The sequence below is a fragment of the Numida meleagris genome, chromosome 9, assembly GCF_002078875.1.
Source record: "Numida meleagris isolate 19003 breed g44 Domestic line chromosome 9, NumMel1.0, whole genome shotgun sequence".
NCBI classification, from domain to species: Eukaryota; Metazoa; Chordata; class Aves; order Galliformes; family Numididae; genus Numida; species Numida meleagris.
Genome location: NC_034417.1, coordinates 5211945 through 5226586, shown reverse-complemented (window position 1 = coordinate 5226586; position 14642 = coordinate 5211945). Strand labels below are relative to the sequence as shown.

General features: G+C 38.1%; 2 protein-coding genes across 4 annotated transcripts in view; one reads left to right on the top strand and one right to left on the bottom strand.

Annotated features, from left to right (window-relative positions):
• The window catches only part of FAM189A1 (family with sequence similarity 189 member A1), a 216849-nt gene that overhangs the window by 143391 nt on the left and 58816 nt on the right, over positions 1-14642 (top strand). The gene's annotated exons all lie outside the window — the stretch shown is intronic.
• APBA2 (amyloid beta precursor protein binding family A member 2) overlaps positions 1-14642 on the bottom strand; it is a 94895-nt gene that overhangs the window by 35650 nt on the left and 44603 nt on the right. For 2 of the 3 annotated variants that reach the window (XM_021407590.1, XM_021407592.1), the window contains exon 2: positions 3172-4178. In XM_021407590.1, the coding sequence (XP_021263265.1) occupies positions 3172-4140 (969 nt within the window). In that variant the 5' untranslated portion in view covers positions 4141-4178. Of the gene's footprint in view, positions 1-3171; positions 4179-5325; positions 5610-14642 lie in introns of those variants that run through there. The other variant, XM_021407591.1, reaches the window with a different exon arrangement.

The following is a 14642-nucleotide window of genomic DNA, read 5'->3' as shown; positions in this document are numbered from 1 at the left end:
AGCACTTATCCTGGACAGTGACTTAATGGTATATTTCCTAAACGTATATAAATAATTTTGTGCATCAATTACAGTTGCTGGAAACTAACCTAAAATTTTAAAGATGGTATAGCCAGCTGTGGGAGACAGGAGCAGAAACCTTAAAAAAAACACCCACTAAGGACAGTGCAATATGCGCATTTTGTGCTTTTATGCACATCTGTTTGCTTATTGATTAAAAAAAAAACAAACAATAGTGACCTTCACACAGCTTCTTGGTTTAAAATAAAAGCATTCAAGTTTACACTTAGAGAACTGAGGCATTAGTGTTCCATATGCAATACATAAGCTTACATGTCATACCTCTTGCCACACGATTTTTTACTGTGATACACGCTTATAAATAACTGAAACATTGGAGTAAGACAACCATCTTCTAGGCAAGAGTTCTGGCATGCAAATCTACCACCAGTGGCCTTGGGTTTTTCTCCTTTTGCTCTAAATGAACTTGAACTATTGTAAACAAAATCATTACTACCTTGCTTTCACAAATAAGAGACACTTTCCTCCAGAAAGTTCACTAACTACATCCAGCTTTTACACATTTTTATAGTGAATATTAGAAGATCTGAATGCCTCAGAAGAAAAAGAGAAAATCCTCTATGCTCCAGACTCTGTGAGGTCTGATACCTGTGCTAAAGGTGCAGCCAATCCTCACGTTAATGGCATTTAGTGAACTGTTAAGTGCAAAACACATCTTGGCAGAAATGGTACTGTAATATCCTCTCAACTAGCTGGATTTCTAGAAACAGCTGAGGATGAGCAACCTACAGTGAGTGAACAGAACACAGCAAGATAAGGTTTATCTTAGAATAAACACATTCAGATGATACTTGCCAAAGATTATTTAACTTTATTTTAAATATTTCCTTTATATTCCTGGAGACTTGGAAGGGCACAAGGGGAAAGTCTCCTCATGACTTCATTTGCGAGCCTCTGTGTGTCCACTTCACACCTTCAGGACCTGGGGGTTAAGTGCTCCTCTCCCCGGTGAAGACACAGCAGCTCTGCTCCATCTCCTTTACTGAGAATCAAGAGCACGTCTGCTCGCCCTGCTGGTTTATCTCTTCATACTGAGCTGAAATGGATGCCTATGCTGCCAGATATCTACATGAGAAACTACTTCACTTTTTTTCCTTCTTATTTGAAGAGAGAAGTGAAATACTGTGCACTACTTAATGCTCTGTTAGACAATAGCATATGGGTTTTATGAAGAGTGATTGTAGAAATTCAAAGGCTGTGTGACAGATAGTTCCTACTAGTCTCAACAGCTCCTACTCTGCTGTTAAAAAAGATTAAGGCATTGGCCCAAGACTGACTGGAAATAATGCTTAAACCTCAGGCAGCTAAGTGATGCCTGGGTCCCTTTGATTATTTTCACTCCAGTGGCAGTTACATCAATATCCTTGTGCTGCAAAACCCCGGTTGTTAGAAGTCTGACAGGAATAGTAAAGGTACAGTGCAACTCAGCTCAACTTCTGTTAAATAAACACTGAAAGAGTACAAAAAGATGTTGAAAGAAAAGCCTATTTTGAAGTCTGTTTGGGACTAGCAGTCATCCAGGATTTAAAAAAAAAAAAAACAAAAAAACTTATTCAACCATATGGAAGAATTCTCTACGTAACTTTTTTTGTTCAAGAGCTCTTCTTACAAAGCAGCAGCTTACAAGCAGCAACGCTCACAGCAGCAGCTACTGGTGTGCTGCATGAGCCTGCTCTTTCTGACGCACGTTAGTCTAAAAAACCTTGCAGGACTTCTCTGCTCCTAGCCAATAACAAGTTGCTGCTCAAAGACAGCAAGATCATCAATCCTTAATTGTGCAAGCTAGCACTTTAATGCTGGCGATAAGCTACTGAATATAATAAGTTATGCATTTAAGTTCTAATTATACTTGGAAAATAGAACACAGAAGTGAATACTTAAAACTTGCTGTAGATATGGGAAATCTGTGAATATACCCCCCCAAGGTTTTTTGTTCATTATAATAAAGGCTGACCTGTTTCATCTGCACATACTTAGACATTTGATTTCTTTTTGGTTTTTTTTTCGGAGGCATTGATGTATTTTGATGTCTGTTTTTATGGAATAGGATAAACTGCTTCATTAGACATGAGCCATTGCCGTATTATGATTTTCTACAGTGATAGCTTCAGTAAAACTGAAACAGGAAACTTACGCCTCTGAAGCTTAACAAAGTATCTTAATTAAAAGATAATATACAAAATAACCCAATTATCTTTCCTAGTCTGCCATCTAAGTACACTTTGTTTTACCTCTTTTAAGTAGATCTGTTCATTAAAGAAAGAAACTAATATTCAGCTGCATAAAATTTCAGAATAATTACATTTTGCCTGCACATGGTGAGAAATGAACAGTCAAAGCATCGAACTATCTAATCTTAGAGAAAATGGAATTTGATGTCAGTTTGAGATTTGAAAAAACACTGAAGAAAACCTCATACCTCTGTTCCTCTAGAACTAAAATTTGAGCTTCATTCTCAGATTCTTTTTCCTGGGACATTCTTGTAAAACAAAAAAGTACCCTGCATGGTTTAAATCAGCGTCAACATCATTGTGATAAACCTGATGGATAGCATTTTTGGTACAAGTGGAGTTTCTTGTCCAGATAATTATTATTGCCAGGTAATACAAAAACACAGCGGTATGCAGACATTTCTTGCTGTTGGTTTTCGTGTATGCGGCATCTAGTGTTGGTTTATGCTCTATTGAAAGCAAAAAAAAGTGAAGGTAATTGGATACAAAGGTGGTGGAAGAGGAGACCTTAACTGAGGGGAGACCCCTCAACTATTTCAGGGTTGATCTTCAGTTTTAAGGTTGCATAAAGTGTGTCACTATGGGGTGGAATTACAGAATTACGAAACTGTTTTGCCCCACGCATCTAGAATACTTTGTTTCACTTAGTTCTCTGATCTGGGGAAAACATCTTTCCTAGATTGACCTAAATTGACTATATTAAGCACACTTTTCTAAGCATACAAAGTAGTTATGTAGCTTGAATACAATACAGGGTAAAAGCAAAAATACCACTCTCTAGTTCTGTTTGGAATAGGTAATTAACATAACAGTTGCATTAATGCCTCTAACAATCTGGAAAAAAAAGAGAACCTCATACCTGCTCTTGTGGCCACTTCTGTCTGTCCTCTGGAGTTCTTGATTTTGCTTTAAAACCTCTAGGTACATCTCCACCGTGCTTAGAGGCAGATGGGATATTCAGTGATTTTGGCCTCCCTTCATGCCTGTTAGCACTGTGAACAGCTTCTCCCTTTGAACAAGTCTCTTTATAGTCGTGTGCCATGTTTTCAGTCCCAGTATGCTCTGGACTCATCTCTGTTGTACTATTTATGCTGCTCATGCTCATACTCATTTTGATTTCTGCTACAATCTGGTCAATGTCCTCTTCCTGCTCTTCTAGCTCTGCATCCTCTTTTCTAGAATGATATGGCGATATCCCCTGTGAGTTTCCATTAGCCTCTGCTGGGTAATAGTCCGGGTAGCCTCCTTCACTTTGACAATATTGTATGTTCTCATCTTGATCTTGTATCTCCAATGATGATGCTTCATCCTCCAAAACCTGAATGCCATTATCTTGACCTTCCTGCCACTCTTGCCTGTCTGTCACCTCATTTTCATCCTGGTGCTGAATTTTACCTTCAGACCACTCTTCTACAGCTTCCTGACATTCATCTGTTTCAACATGGTGTTCCTCATTGGCAGCATATTCTTCTCCATTGCAGTCCATTCCTTCCAGGTAACTGTCATCCTCTGGACAGTATCTAATGTAGTATGTGATCCCTTCCTCTTCTTCTGGCAAGCCTTCATCATAGTCCTCCTCCTCAGAGGTGTTATTCACATAGTCAGAGCTGGAGTCACCGTCTCCACTGTGATCATTGCACTCGTGATCCAAAGGTGTAGGACTGCCTTGTCTGATGGTTGCTAGGTCTGCCTCCTTTGCTGGATAATCTTCAATAGGAAGGTCACTTTCCTCGTTTTCAGGCTCCCTGTTGTGAGATGAAGTAGGGCAAACTCTCGCTCTGTGATCCAGCATGCTGGCTGTAGTGCTCTGATGCTTCCTGTTTGCCATAGCCAACTCCTTATATGACAATCATTTCTAAGCAATTACTGTAGGGAAGATGGAAAAACACGTTCAGGAAAAGGTCATCAGCAGAGATCAGTGATGCTAACAAGAAACAGCAAGTGATGGATTAAAATGGTAGAAAGGATGTCTTTGTAGATATTTACACTAGATTCACAGACACCTTACTTTATAAAATGCTCATGTTACAGAACTGTGATATCAAAGTGTAATGACTTGCAAACTGAAAGGACCAGAAAGAAAAGGTTCTACACTAAGACAAAGCATGTTCTAATGTAGCATCTTTCTGGTGAATTTCCCAGAAAATTAATCTGGGACCTTTAAATTAGTTTTCCTTTCTGTTTCTTGCCACTAAGAGGTCATGCTTTGACTGCAAATACAGTAAGCTGTAGTTATTTTCAATTTTCAGCTTAGGTATGACTTTAATGTGTACTGAAAAAAAATACAGTTAAGATCTGACCCACTCTTATGAAAACGAAAGGAAAGGAATGTCTATTAACTTAGCTGTCACATAGGGCACTTAAGTATAATACATTGCTATTATGTTATTAAAAAATGAATTGCTCACTGGTTTATTAGCTCTTACTAGCTGGATGCCATTAAGCATCTTCTATTGTTAAAGCAAATATTGGCTTTCAAACAATTTAAGCTGCATTCCAAGAAAAAAGATGCATTTACATAAAACCTTATTACCTCTACCAACTAAAGAATCAGGAATGGGTAAGCACGTGATACAAACTTATTTAAAACAAGATCAAGTGGTATGAAATAACTATTTTTGAATGACAGTGCGAGAAGGCTATAGAGACCTCTGTTCTTAAAAAAACTGTTCTTATTTGCAGTGGCCTAGCCTCAACTAGTTGTTGGAAATATATTCTCCATGTTAAATAATACTTGAGGAGAGCTATACTGCAACAGACCCTTCACAGAAGTAGTTAGTGTCACTGAAGGAAAAGAAGCACAAAACATGCAACACCATCACAGAATTTGAAACTCACTACTTGCATATTCCTGCGGAATACAGAGATGAGAAACCCTTTGTATACAACGTAATGGAGTTTTTTTGCCTGCATCTAAAAATCTTCACTTCATGGAAAACTGCCTTAATTGGTATCACTGCAGTGATAACCCCTTGCAAATTCCAGCAGCGGAATGTTCATAAATGTTACTTACCTGCCCACTAAGATCTTGTACACCAATGCACACCACAGGGAGCTGTTCATACATGGAGCCCAAAGCCAGCAGCTAGACAGGGCATAGGGCTTGGAAGGGAGCAATGGCTGATAATGGCAGCTACAACAGCTGTGGGGAATGGCCAGGTTAGGGGCTCCTAGGGCAGCAGGATATTTGGCTGCTGGGCAGCACTAATAGACAGCAGCTGCAGCTCTCCTCCAGCAGTGGCATACAGAAGTGCAACGTATGCAGCAGCAGAGGGAGTGTGACAGAAGAACTTCAAATAGTGGCAGGTTTAAAGCACTAATGATGACAAGAAATACAGAAAAGAATTCCTTTGAAGCATGTCAAGAACTGCAGCAGTAGGAAGACATGGGGAACTGCTATAGGAAACAAGTTTGAAACTATTTCAATAAGAGGCAAGGCTGACCTTAACGGTATTGAAATGGAACTTAGAAGCAAGCTATGCACAGCAATTACACTTCTAGTTGCCCTCCTTTCCTTTGCCAATTTCATAGCCAGGCACTACATGACAAGAATCCAAATACTGATTACATGGAGGAAAAGAAAGCAAGCAGAATTTATTTTCCTCAGCTTCTGAATTGCAGACTGAATGTGTGCTGATTGTATTATTTTCAACTACAATAAATGTAGCTTCCACAACCATACTGATGCATTAGAATTAGTAAATGCAGTTTTCAAACCCAAGTCTATATGAAGATTGCTCTTTGAAAAAAGATTACAGCTAAGGAGCTCCACGTGTTCAGTTTAGTCAGCAGGTCACTTGCTCTGCTTGGTGTAGTGCTCCCTCCGACTGTCACAGTTCCCTCTTTGACAGAGGAGAGTTAACTCAAGTATCTGTATCATTCAAGGTGCAGTTTTCAACTTCTGTGCTCTCGGGGACACTTTTTTTTAATCAGAAGTCAGTGCTGTATTCTTCACTCTCCTCAGAATTCAGTCATTTTATCTTGATTAGACAAACTTGTGTTGCATAGTACACCACTCAAGATTCATCAGTGTTGTTAAGATCAGTGATTAAGGGCCAAGGTACATAGGGCTCCCTGCCTCAAAATACTGAGAGGAAAAGGGAATCAACTTCCAGAAAACATTTCTAAATGAGCATACTTGGGGAGCCACTCGCTCCTGCTCCTGCAGCAGGGCTACTGCTTTACAACTGGAATTCATTCTAATCAATGCTCAGTACAGTCATTAGCTTTCTCCTGAATTCCTTTCACCTAATCCCAGACAGCTGCAGAGAGAGGGTTATGAACTGTTAGCACTTACACATCTTTTTACCTGCGTAGAAAGATGCCTTCACTACTGCTCCTATGGAGAGAGACCAATTAAATTCCCATTAGAAATGGGAAATGGTGCACAACTGTAAACACAGCAATAAAGTAAAATACGCAGTGCAGCACTCCTGGCTGTGTTTGAAGAACTGCTTTACACAGGTAACAGACTCAGGAGTTGAGCAGCACTCTAAGAAGTAGAACAAGCTCTCTGACAGTTCTTCCCTTCATGTACTCAGCAGTTTGAGGGGCTTGTGCAGTTGGGTGGGGTTTTTTAGCTTCCTTTAACTGTAAACGTGCTGTACCATTGTGTGCTTCTCTACAGCTACATGATCTTTTCAGCCTGGCTTTTGCAACCTGTAAGTGAACTTCAGAGTTTTACTGGCCCCACTGATACCCTCACGTCATGTTGAAGACCTTCTTCCTGTGCCTGCACTTTCTTGGGTTACTTTCTTCATCTACTTCTGTCTCCTTTCTCTCACGCGTCTTCAAATACCTGTGCCCTTCCTCAGTTTTCTTTGACAAAATTCCCAGGGAAGTTATGGTTCCTTCAAATAATTCAGTAACTTCTATTTTCCCCACATATCCAATACAATCTAGCTGCTATTAAATTGTTTCTAAAAATATTAATTTATCTGCTCTTTATCATGGTTGTCTTCAGGTGCAAGTGGAATGTAAGCATTGCAATGCACTTTGCCATCAGTCTACGTTACAACACATGGTCTGCTGGCATGTTTCTCTACTGCTGAGCGGTCTTCTCAAAGCACAGTGGATTTAACCTATTCCATATATTAGTCCTATGCGGTAATCATTTAAAAATGCTGCCAGGAAATTGACCCTTTTGCATAAATAAACACACATGTAACTTCACAGCTTCTTAAGAGCTATATTTAGCAAATTATTCAGTTAAATTATAACTTGGATAATAGAATTTCTCAACAAAACTGTACTAGAGAAGTTGTGATTGCAGGACTTTACACTAATTATGCCATTTTTTTTTTAATAAGCAGATAAGTTAAAGCAGGGAAAAAATCTAACTTCAATTTCTTCAAAACAATTTAAATATCAGGCTAATAGTATTTCTCAGTAGGCTTTCATTACAGAAGACTTAATAGACTCCCATCAGCTAAGTCAGCCAAGATGAATTGTGACTGATTCTAGACTGGGGAAATAGAATTTTTAATGAGCAGATAACAGAACATGAGCCTGCCATGACTTTGTTGGATTCTGCAGTCATTTGATTCCCCAAGGCCAAACAGCATTAACTACATGTTCCCTTTTCAGTAGATTTTATACTATAGACTACAAGAAATCATGCAGAGCTACATAACTGGAGTGAGGGCTGACCTGCTGACTCTTCTAAAAGCAGGTGCAAATAGGATCCTTATTTCTAAAGGAACTCTGATCTACCTGTGTAACACACAGGCGACTGAGCTTGGAGGCACTGATTTCAGAAAGGGCACAATGTCTCCAATGAAAGAAATGTAGGGGGCATATAGCTGAATATGCCTGATCTTCCATATCCACTCCTTGCCTAGTAGCGCATTTGGAAGCAGTAAGAATGTATCCTACAGTCAGAACTACCAAGGCGTAACTAAATTAGGGATCTGTTGTGCTGCTCTTCATCCTGAATGGCATCTCAGTTTTATGAAAATTCACAAGTGTGAAAATTTCCTTACTGTCTCTGAGTAAGGCTGCCACAGCCTGACAATAAGTATTAGGTCTGTTAAAAATATTTAGACCTTTTTTCTAAAGCCTTAGAACAGGAAAAAAAAATTATATAAACTACAATACTACAACCCATTATTTCCAGGATGGAGAAGGTCTAGGACAGAAGTTTCAGTTGTTTCTTAGGATATAAGCAGAACTACTATTTTTTATGATCAGGATGTTAGACCTGCATGTGCAGTAAATACACGTAAATATTATCAAGTGAACACATGGCTTTTGCTCCATAAATGCTCAGCAGGTCCAGCATATCCCTAATGCCTGTTTTTATAGGATTCTTGTGGACATAAATGATTTGGAGGTGCTGTTTCAAGTGGATATCTGTAAATCTAAGAGATGGCCAATGTCCCCTGCCTTCAAGGAAAGTCCTTGGAGGAAAAATGCCCTCCACCAAACATACCCAAGCAATCTGGACATGTTGTAGCTCTCAGCTCCCGTCCCAGGGACTTGAGGTTTCACTTGAAGTTGGGCTGTTATTTTGAAACCGATGAAATGGCTTCATTTCCTATTTGAAAATAGACCATAAAGGATGCTTTCAAGTAAGGAAATGCCTGGATGCACAAAATATGAAATTCTAGCAGTTTAGACCTGTTTGGTTTTTTTTGCTGTGAAAATTGAGACTGAAAATTAGACTTAGGTCTGTTTAGGATTGGTGCATTTAACTCCACTCTGAGTGCTGACAGCCTAAGCCAGCAGCTCAGATGGTTTTGTCAACAGTATTTTGCCTCTTATGTTGTACACTAGCCAGCCTGAGAAAGTTTTCTACATATTGTAGTAAAACTTTAGAAACACAAGTACTTAGGTAAGCCACGACAATACAACATTGTAGATATATGCCACAGCATGATGGTGATTCTGATACTATTAAACAGTAACAAAAAATCAGTCTCAGAATAAGAAATAGAGTGCACTGAATTTATGGAGAGTATGATACTTTGAGTTGTCGTGCTTAAGCAACACGTGAATAATTTTTAAATGAATTTTTGTAGAAAAGCCTGACTGAAAATAGCCAGAATTAATTTAGAAGATCAACTTCAATAAATAGATAATATATATGAATAAACCTAAACTGTTCTGTCAGTGCTGTTGAGAATAAGGACACTTCCAAGAGGTTTAAAGCTTAACTGGATGCGATTTTCCAGATTCTTTCAGCTCTTGTTAAATGCCCCAAACAATCCTTTATATTTCTGGTACATTCCAAGAGAATTTTCTTTCCAACTCACAATAGGAATGGGAGGGCTAACACAAGTCAAACAAGTCTTAAACGAGCGTTTTTGCTATTTAAGATATTTCAGTTCTTGCTTACTTGACCTATTCTAGTTAGCGTGGTCTAAAATGAGTGGCATATATAAGATACTGGTAGAATTAATATAAATCTGCAATTAATGAGTATTTATTTAGGGAGTTAAGGGAAAGGACTGACAGTATCACTTTAAAACTTCAGAACTCAAAAGAAATAAGATCTCCGGGCTGTAATAATTGATACATTTCCCCTTAAGCAGTATCTGCCAAGACATAAAAATCAGGCATTGCTGGTATCTATTCTTCCAGCTGGGTAGCTGGAGACAGGTAGCATTGGTCATTCAAAAACAAATTGTTAACCATGGTCCAAAGAGTATAAAAAGATTTACTACATCACCACTCATGTACCACACTTGAGTGCTTAATTTATTTAAAAATTATATTAATATTAATAAATATTAATTTATTTAAAAAAGTAAAAAATAAAAATGCAGAACATACTTTAAGGAGTTTACCAAATTCAGACAGTTTTCCAGGTGGAAAGAGTTAAGAACAGATACTGCTGAGTACTATTTGCAGTGGAATTCAGAACGAGTTTTTAAAATCTGGAAATTGTATGGAGTTCTCCCAGTGGTGAAACCTCTAAAATCTTGCTGAAAGCCATTAGCACCCTCCCTATCCCATTAGCGTAAGAGGATTAGGTTGCATTTTTCTCCTTTTAGCACAGTATTGTCTCTTTCAAACACAGTTATACTTGAGCTGCTGGCACATTTAGTAAATAAGTTAAAAAAAAAAAAAAAACCACAAAAATCTATTGAAATAATACAAAAGTAGACTATTGTGTTAATTCTTTTCAAGATAAAATATCCTGCCTTTGTTAAGCAGAATCAGCAAATTGCAAGGTTAAATTATGAGACATTTCACAGAATACAGACTTAATAATAATAGTAAATAATGAAGATAATCAAGGGTTTTATTAGCAGTGAATTATGCTATGGGATTTTACATTTGCAAGCTTTGAAAAAATATCTGCAGCCTGCAGCTGGTTGTTTCAGGCACACTGCTCCATAGCAGATGATCACCTCATTTGAAAAGCAAGATTAGAAAGATCTTCCCTCTGTCTAAGGCATACTCTGCGCATCAGTAAATACTCTTCAATTTGTACGAGTGGTTAGAAGATAAATACTCTGTCAATCACTTTAGTAGATGCTCAAGGTGGCTTGAAACCTTTACAACATCAGCTTTCCCATCAATTGTCAGAAGAAAAATTGCATACATCTTATGAAAGTAGCAGCTTCCTTAAATACAGATTTTGAATGTGTAACTATTTAGATGCTCTGAATAATACTGTTATTGTCTAATAGGTTTACACATAGTTACTGAAAGCAATGTACCAACCACAGAGATGTGCTTTAAACTATAATTGGGTATTAGCATTAAAGACGAGCAGTGATGTGACATACGTAACCTTCTGCTAGATGCTATACAAGCGCTTTCAAGCAGGCCCAAGAAGCGGCATGTACACTGCACTTCGGTGTATCTGGCAGAACACCTGCGTGCATTGCACAGTTGATCCAGCAGGCTGTTTTGTCCCTTGCATAGCAGAGTACTTACGTAGTCATTTAGATCTGAGAACGCAAAATATTTATTAAAATTCAAAAATGCTGAACAAAAAATGTTGTCATTAGGAAGAACCTGCACAAAATCACTTCATATAGCGAGAGGTCAAATTATTTGGGGGAAACTAGTAATTGGAGACAAAATGATTAACCTGAGGCACTTCTGAACAAGGAAATGCTCCCCAAGATTCTTTTATCTCTAAATAGAGATGTAATGTGTTTGCAGCCAAGCACCTGAAAGCAAGCTTTCTGAAGTTCAAATGTTTTATCTTTTCAAAGCGGGTAAGAATACAAAGTTTCCTACAACATACAAATACCTTATGAGAAGCAGACTGAATGCAGTGTAGCATTTCAACTGCGGAGTACTGTGGAATTTGGCCACCAAGCATTAAGGCGCTACAAAATTTAATGTCAGCTCCAGCAACCCTTTGTTATTGCTCAGTAAAGTACAAGACAGATGAGATCTTCACACCGACTCAGGATTTCATGTTATCTTTCATAAACAGTTTCTTTAATATGCCTTCTCTCCAAGAAACATTCTTCCAAGGAAAAATAGAATGCTTCAGAGGGAAGTCCTGCATCTGCAGCCATAGTTACAAGTAAAACATCCTTTTTCTTATAAACTACGATTGACTCAATAACCTGAATAAATAATTAAGCTTAATTCTTTATTTAAAAACAAATGAACTTTTCAAGTGTGTTATAGCCCTACCCTTTTGCCAGCTTACAGGTACCCAACTTTATGTCTGCTTTACTCTCACCAGTGTGTGAGTCAGAGTGCTTAGAGCACTAAGAGTACTTAGAAACCTTTGAAGACAGCTTCTCAGAAAAGTCAAGGACTGCATGGTCACTAATGGCAAGATAACAGTCATCTTACCCCTAAAACACTTATCTGCAGGTATGAAGACTGCTGTCTAAAAAAGGGTTTTTTTATTTTGGTGCTTGCACTAGATCTGTATTTTGGATGTCTAGAGGATTTCAGTCTCCAGGCTGCTGTACCGAGAGCCTTAAATTATGACATTTCCATTGTATCAGTAGATTACACATGAATGTAAGCCATCTCAGTGCAAATTCTTTCTCCTGTTAACACTTTCTGCTCTTAATTTATGACTTTGAAAAGGGGAGCATTCATTTTTGTTCCCCACCATAAAGATACAACACTAAATATGAGACAGCTATAGTTTTTCTTTTACTGGCATATTTTTAAACTTCTCCCTTCCTTCATTCCATTCCTGTCTTTACCAAATCCACCACTGAGCCATAGGAGTGGTTCCGTCTGAAAAATACCGGAACGGAGTGCTGGGGCTGTACATGCTGTGCCGTATCTTTCTTGCTTAAGACTACTGGACTGATAATCTGTGATGGGGCCTAGATGGTTTTAAATTTCACAGACTTTAGTTTTCCACACATTATTCTGTCACACATCTTTCTTTTCTGTACTTCAGTATCTTACTCCTTTAGCAGTTGTCTGAAATGCTAGCTATGGTTTTGTTTCAAAATACAGTTCTCCAAAATAAAGGCCATCTTCCTATCCTTTTCACAAAGCTAAGCTGGGAACACTTTATACAGGCCTCAAGCCAATGATTTAACATTTGGTAATGCAGGGATAATGGAATTTGTTGGCTCAAAGTAAATCATAGCTGTTGAACATCTTGAATATCATGTGTCTGCGTACTTAGCATAGGGATCAAAGCCAATCATCTATAATGCATCTGTCAATTTAGAGAAAGTTGTACCTATGGATAAAACTTGCTCCTAACTCACTTAAATGAAGTAGTAAACACATTCTGTATCTTAGATGGGAAAGTAGTAAATCTGATTAGGGTATGCTGTCCCTTGATGAGAGATGAGAATGCCCAAAAGAAATGTTACAAATTAGTTTCCACAAAACAGCTGTGTTTATTTTTAATCACATTTAGATGGATTTGAATTTAACATATTAAATCTATCTACAGTTATAACAACTACCACCCTTCAAGAATACTGTAGCAAAAAGTGATTAGCAAAATTTTTCTCCAGTGTGTAGCTTCTTTGCAGCTCTGGGTTTGATTTCATTATTTCCAAAGCATCTGCAATTTCTGCTTGGCCTTTCATACGGTCACTAAGAAGAGAATACCACTGGAGAAGATCTGCTGTGTGTTTGAAAAGACAGAGTTGGCAGAGGGAAATAAGAATTACCTGAATTAATTTAAGCTGACTTTAATATATTTAATTAGCTACCAAGCTTCTTTCTTTTTAATAATTTCCAGGTATTTCCCAAACATATCCAAATATCCTATTTTTTCTCTAGCTGCTGTCTCTGGTAATCTTGTTTAGAATGTCAGTGGGCCACGACTGCTCACCGAGATGCTACTGAAGAAAGATGATAGTTTCACCCGTTAAATGAAACACATGACAGTACTCTAAGACCCCATACATCTGAATGAAATTCACACATGCATCTAAAAAAAGGAGAAATAAAAATACAATCTCAAATATATATTCAGGATATTCACTTGAAATTCCAGTTTAATATCTTAGCCGCAGAAGCAAATGTCCATGTACTCAGATTTCAGTGAGGATTGATAGCATATCCATAAATAGATCCTGTTTCTGTGACCCTCCTCGCCTTCCCTGAAAGGATGGGTGAGATGCTGCCAATTTAATTTCCTTTCTCAATTTGTATTATCCAAGTCATATTTGTCCCATTTTAATAGTCATGGAGGCTGTGCATGTGTGTGCATATGATACAATAAGCTCGAGACACCCAGGGCAGCTTTTTAAGCGTAGCTCAAAAATATGCATTCTGCTATGGCAGCTGACATCCACAGCACAAGGTGTGCAAGCTCTGCTAAGCCACTTCTGCACTTCCTGGCTTTGGTTATCTGCAGTGCAGAGTCAGAAAATGGCAGGAATTAATGTGCGTGAATATTGAACAGATTAAGACATCGTATATGGTCAGCTAATTTGTGCATCTGTAGCCTGAATTCAAAGAACAATCCAGAATATTTCTAAGAATCAGATGTCCTGAACAATCCATCTAAGAAGCTCATCATCCAACTCAATGCAAATAAGTGAGATCCATCATGTTCTGGTAGAATTCCTAAGCCCTTTCACTACTTATATTCTGAACAAGAAAGCTCAGTTTCTCATCTGCCTTATGAAGCACAGTAAGAAACTACATAAAAATACTCAATACCCAAAGTAAATAGTTTTGGTTAATAATAGTTGATTTAATCAAAGCTTGAAGAGAAAGTGAGATTGACCGAGGGAGTAAGTTAAACTTTATAAATAGGCAGCAGCACCTAGCTATCAAATCCCTTAACACATCAGTATAATAATTGCAGTAACAAGTGGAAGGAAATTCACACCGAATCTTCTCCATGATTTGCTGAGCGATGCGGAGACTACAGGGTTTGTGGCTTTAGTATAGGCTCGTAAAGGCTGCAAGGATGGGATC